Genomic DNA, 6340 nt, shown 5'->3' on the forward strand with positions numbered 1-6340 from the left:
AAACATTTGAGTTCGCTACTCAGAGTCTCAAATCACTTCCTACTTTGTGTTTGATAATTAAAGAAGATCAACAGAGGAATTACCTTCTCTATTTTCTTATTAGAGAAAAAGTTTTTCCTTGTCACAATTATGACTTTCTATGAACAATGCAATAATCGATGCAGCTTGCATTTCAACACAAAATGGAAGTGTAAAAAAAAAAAAAAAAAAAAATGTATTATAATTATAATTTATTTATTTTTTTATTAAAAAATCGATTATGAACTTTTCTGAATCGAGACAGAATCGTTCTAGAGAGAATCGAGAGAAATCGAAGAATCGATTTTTTCCCCACCCCTACACATTGTAAGTGGCCCCTTAACCTGCAATACTGACCATAGTTGACAATTGCAGGTTAAGTGTTTGAGTAAGTTAATGAAGTAAGTGGGCTTTGTGGAGACCCTGCTGAAGTTGTTTCATTCAAAACAATGGAGTGATCATGAAGCACATAGACCTCTCCTCTCCTCCCACCACTGCTAAGAGCCAATCAGACACATGGTGCCAAGGAGATGAGGAGTGAGGACATGATCACAGTAGTTACAGTGAGCTGCAGCCCTCAGCCAACTAGGTGACATTTAACAGAATTAAAATCCAGAGTATTGATGTGATGAATGATTCAAAAGCAATTTGGTAATGAAGGGAGTCGCCCATGCTGATAGACTTGACTCACTCTGTCATTTGTCATCCTGCTGATAAGGCAGGTCTTTTTACACACAGTAAGTACACATCTACTTTATGCGCGAAACTTCCCTTATGCAGTTCCTATTAACCTTTAGACTATCAAACATAAAGGACTTCATATTATCAGACTGCAGTGACATCACCTTGCAGACTCACTCTCGCGCTCCTCCTTAGGACATAGATGCGCACATTCTGCCATCTACTGGTCAAGCACCACACTGGAACGAAAGATATGTATATCTCTGGACTGATATGTATGCCTGGTTTTCAAGTTAGATAAGGCAAATGGCAGTATTCCATGATGACATTGTGTTGTATCATCCTGCTGTGCCTCAAGCCTTAAATACACATGTGTGCAAGCGGTGGACATTGAATCACAGTACTCTTATTTAAGTAGCGTACATAGGTTTATTCTTTTAAATGTTAAATGATATAATCCGTTATGGAACGATACCAATAATTGCTTTTCCTTTTAATAAGTTCATATTACTCACAATACTGCACCTTCAAACAAGGAAAACTTAAACTTCCTCATCCCGTCTTCTGTATATTCTGCCACATTTGTACTGTGTGTGCTACAGAAAGGCAACAGTGTGATGGTGGAAACCTTTTTTTGCTGAGTTGTGATCTTCAGTGTATAGGCTGTATAAAAAGTGGTTTACATGATAAAAGCAGTATTTTCAACAACCTTCCACACTGAGCAGGCAGATGATGACGCTAAATGTCTTTGGACTGCCCACAACCATATGTGGACTATTTATCTCATTCACAGCTCCTCAAAATATTTCACAATTTGCTCAGAAAGTACAGATAGCGGTTCAGTCTACATTCGGCTTGTGCACTTCACCACATCCCTTGACAATGCCTCTTGTCATTAAACATCCTATTGCTCTTCGGTTACCATAGCACTTGCAGCATAAGCCATTTACAAAAGATACAGCAGTCTGACATTCCTTTTTAAAATCGTATATACACTTGTATCATAGGTGTTAGCAGAGGTTAATCGTTGCATAGCCAGAGTTGCAGAGATATAGAGGGTACATGGTGGTTCCATAAGTTATGATAAACAATACTAGTACAAGTGTATTACCAATTTACCACACATTGTAAAATACACACAATACATTTATGGTACATCTTTCTTATCACTGGCATCCTCCATGCCATTGTAACCAAACACTATTTTTAGTCATTTGGTGTCACAGTTATTAGGAAATAAATTTGTACATCCATTTCTTTCAGATGGTGATTTATCCAACCTCTCCTTTTTTGCCTATATTCTTGTTGCAAGATGGCAAGTACTGTACATTTTGATTACTGAGTCAAGCATTCCCAGTGTCTACATAGAATATGACAGATCACAATAAATCTTGGAAAGCTGCTAACAGTGAAAGTCTTATAAAACACAGTCGGCAATCACTCATATTTGACATTCAAGTGCAAAATATTTGTGTGACCACCACTTGTCCATTAAAAACATTAACCCCAAGGTTAAAAACCTGGAGTATGCACCAATGAGGAACTAATTGTAGACATAATATTTTGAGTCCAGTCCATAAGTGTGACTGTTTAGACAAATAAACATGCCTCTGAACTATCTGGGGGACATGTCTTTTGATAGCTCAGATTCTACGTATTACTTCTGCGTGATGACAGTGACTGCTGTGCTCACATTATTGCTGTGAATGAGAATAAAAAGATGATGACATAATTGCTGGGCTATGTACAAAACAGAAACACTTTCCCACACCAAAGTAGAGTGTGATATTCCAGCGGCGTATCCATTCCCATGCACTGTGGGCTTGGGAAAACATAGCATGGTGACCAACACAGAGATATTTGGGATGTCTGGATTCCTGAGGGACAGGAGATTGAGATGGAAACTCCATGATGCTGAGGTGAAGTGTGTTTGTTCTGAGTACATGTATAGAGCTCTGCTCCACCTCCACCTTCTCTAGCCAGAACAGCCCCTCCTCCAGCCCCTTCAGAGTGATGTCTCCACACAGGAGCCATTGCGGTGGAGGGAGTGGTGGTTGGTGCAGCTCTCGCTGCAGTGCACAATCAGCACCGGGAAGTACAACGCGTCCTGGTAGGGCGGTGGGTCCTCCTCGTCGGGCGGCAGCCGTGAGCCGGCCAGGCAGCGGGTGTTCTCGCTGGGGCTCTCCTGGTCGTCCAGGCTGGCACTGCCACTGCGCCACAGGCAGCTACGCCGCGAGCCGTACAGGCGGCCCAGTGAGAAGCGGCTGCCGCTGAATGGGAGTCGGGAGCTGCCACCGTTGCAGATGCTGAGTGCACTCCGCGAGAACACAGAAGAGCTGCTGATGGCGCGGTGGCAGCGCTCGCAGTTCTGCCGGCCAAAGCCGCCCGCTCGCTGTGCCAGGTCCATCAACCCAGCCTCGGAGTAGCTGGGCACCAGCTGCTGGTTAGAACGAATGTGCCACTCCAGTTCGGTGCTGTCAATCGTGTTGACTCGCGGAATGCCGCGGCTGTATGGCTGGTCTTCACACGGCGTGACAGGCAGATAGTCCGCGCCGAATAATTTCTCTACTCGGTAGTGCGCACACGCAGTGCGATACTCCGTCAGCACACGCAGCGGCCAGGACAGAGTCAAGAAAGCTGCTGTCCAGAAGACGTAGTTGGAGATGTACCAGGGGTGGTGGTCTGGATCTGAGAAAGTGATAACAAACTCTTTGAACTCCACATTCTTCAGGTGCATGCCCTCACGGGCTTCCATGTAGTCATCCAGCCCTTCGTTGTCAGTGAAGAAACGAGCCCGCTGGGTCAGATAGGAGTTCTCCGACTCCACATTGGCGAAACTGAAGCATTTGGTGAACCGCAGCTTGGTCAGGGCAGTCTTCTCCAGGCCTGCTAGCTGCTTGGAGATGTCCTTCACCCCGCAGTGGCCAAAGTCAAACTCAGCCTCAGCCACGTGTGTGTTGACGCGCTCGTGGTACACCTGTGTGGAGGTATAGGCATCCCCGTTGCGGTAACGTGTCACCTGGCGGGTGCGACGCACATAGTGATAGCTGATGGCTTTCCACCAGATGCAGGGCTTGGCCTGCTGCATGCGCTGAACCCGCTCATACACACCCTCCACGTCCACCTTATATTGCATGTCATTACGGGCATGGCAGTGCCAGCACTCCACCAGGTAGACCACATAGAGCATGAGCAAGAAGACCAGAGGGATGTAGATGTACCCATCTGAACAGGGGCTGTCATGGTACATCATGGACTTCCCTTTGAAGGCACTGTCGAAGGTGAGGCGCGTCACCTTGGTGACGTGGCACCACACCATAGCCCCCATGCAGCCATACATGAGCAGGGAGAGGAGCAGGCATTTCCAGAACATCTCCCGACACAGCGACTTGCTCAGGGACTGCTTCAGAGGCCTCTGCTGTAAAGGTGGAATAATGGGGTAGAGGGGACATGACAGATTAGATTGTGTCATGAAACAAGAAAGCCAGGTGTGGTCCTTGGGGTCTTTGTAGTGGTGTTTGAAATGTGGTAGTCTTTTGAAGTACATCTAGCGAAGGTGCACACGTCCAAAGGTTGTGTTCATTTGTTAATCTAATAACCTGCCAACACCAGAGATTTTGTGTGATTTGTACAATAGTGAACTCCCCATAATTTCCCCATGACAATTCTATGCTTCTCCAACTCAGTAAACTACATTCAAATGTAGTTTTAAAACGACTTACATTGCAAATGAGAAATGTGTCTTTCTTGTGATAAAATTAGGGGTGGGCCACAGATATCTGATTCAAAACACATTTCAACTAATCGGTACACAATACAAATGTTTAACTAATCTATACACATCTTTTAGTGCTTTACATACTTTGGAGGCAAAATTGTTTTAGGCACACTACTATGGAAAGGGCAGTTCCACTGTACCTAACCTATATGTTCACACGTGGCATGTTCACTTGCAAAACACTGTATGATATAGTAGCCTAATAAATAATTGTGAGGTCAAAGCGAGGCAATCCAGTTCCCTACGCTGAATAATTTGGTTTGCCTTTTTACTCCCACCTGTAATAATGCCATAATTCATGTTGTTGGCTACCCAAGCAATACACTTGAAATACACGGCAACGTTTGTCTGCCACCACCCTCTCTCTCTGTATCGTTTGTCAAAACACACACACACCCCTCTGAATATAGGCTAATGGCTGCTCGCTTCTTTTACACAACAGTGCATGCGTCCTTGATTCTGAAGAAGAATATGTGTTATATTATGATGGTGGCCTGTTTTAATACCTCCTCTCTGGGGGTTTCCGTCTCATCCTCGAAAACAGTAGTGGTACTGCTTTCACTGGCAGTCGCAGCCGATGCTGGAGGGGACATGGTCGTGTTGGTGGTATAATGAGGCGTGGATCACTTCACAGATAAAAACCGCTTATCGCCCTCGTACCACTGGCCACCGTAACGGAGATTACAGAGCTATCCGGGCAATTAGTGAATTTAAGATTTCATCAGAATGCCACAGACGTTTCGCTTCACACCCGCAAAGAGAAGAAGCAACCAATGACAGTATCCATAGGGATGGGTGGAACTGCCATCCTCTTCTAGCCTGGTGCTAAATATCCTTAGGACGAACAGTCGCGATGGAGATGACAGGTGCAGATCAAACCAAGAATTCAAACTAATTCCATTATAAAAACAAATTATCAGTACGGACTATGTATCGACAAGGGTGTCGTTGAGGATAGGTATGCGAGTATTAGACTACATAAAATCGCCGATGTAAAATCTAATTGAGGCGCCATGTCCCTCTGAGGAAAACAATTACAGAGTTATTGACGCCATTAAGGTAACCGTATATGCTACGTAGGCTACCGACTACGTAGACAAATTAATCGCAACTCCTAGTCGTCAGAAAATTAGAAATAACTTTCAGTTAATCAAACGGCATTCTTAGACCCAAGAGCCAAGTGTACTTCCTTTGACGGCCGCCTGCTCGGGGTGGAGAACATGACCTTGGTGGTGCATTTTGTAGTAGCCAACAAGCTGTCCTCCGACGGCAGATGTCGTCAATTTAACAAATTCAGCATAAGAGAATATTGGCTACTATAGTCTACCATGATTGTGCAATCTTTTAACAATTTAAAACACAAGGGAATAGTTCAGGAAAAAGTCAATTTAATTTGGATTTGCTCTGTAGTTGGTGACATTATCCAGAAAAATGGGTTTTCATCAGGTAGATGAATTAGAAACATCATGCATCTTAAATGAAAATGTCTGCAGTGTGATAGTATAGTACCAAATCCTTGATATCTGACCTCAATGTAAATTAGATTAAGAGATGCTATACAAACATCACATGGGCATTGTGTAGCCAATGGTGACCCTCAGACTTGTTCCTCAGTCATAAGCACCCTAATTGATGCTATGGTAAATTGTGAGTGTGCAGCGCTCCATTTCATATACTTTCGGCAAAAATGAACCATTAAGAAAACCAATAAACTCATAGACACATAAAAATACACACACACACACACACACACACACACACACACACACACACACACACACACACACACATTAGTTTGTTACTTTACTGGTCAACTTTACTGGCTCTGCTAATCTATGATGTCTGGGTTGTTTTACAATTAAA

The 6340-nt window shown here is 43.9% G+C and overlaps 1 protein-coding gene across 1 annotated transcript; it reads right to left on the reverse strand.

Annotated features, from left to right (window-relative positions):
* Positions 1-1252: 1252 nt before the first annotated feature.
* tmem151bb (transmembrane protein 151Bb) lies at positions 1253-5840 on the reverse strand. Its single transcript, XM_012838071.3, has 2 exons — positions 4984-5840; positions 1253-4117 (listed from the first exon to the last, which is right to left on the reverse strand). The coding sequence occupies exons 1-2, from the start codon at positions 5068-5070 to the stop codon at positions 2705-2707; spliced, it is 1500 nt and encodes a 499-aa protein (XP_012693525.1). The 5' UTR covers positions 5071-5840; the 3' UTR covers positions 1253-2704.
* Between the last annotated feature and the right edge of the window lie 500 nt (positions 5841-6340).

The sequence above is a fragment of the Clupea harengus genome, chromosome 14 (assembly GCF_900700415.2).
Source record: "Clupea harengus chromosome 14, Ch_v2.0.2, whole genome shotgun sequence".
NCBI classification, from domain to species: domain Eukaryota; kingdom Metazoa; phylum Chordata; class Actinopteri; order Clupeiformes; family Clupeidae; genus Clupea; species Clupea harengus.

Coding starts and splice junctions, on each gene's coding strand:
- tmem151bb (XM_012838071.3), bottom strand. CDS start 5,070: ATGTCCCCTCCAGCATCGGCTGCGACTGCCAGTGAAAGCAGTACCACT. Junction 4,118..4,983: donor CGGAAACCCCCAGAGAGGAG/GTATTAAAACAG, acceptor CCACCTTTACAG/CAGAGGCCTCTGAAGCAGTC.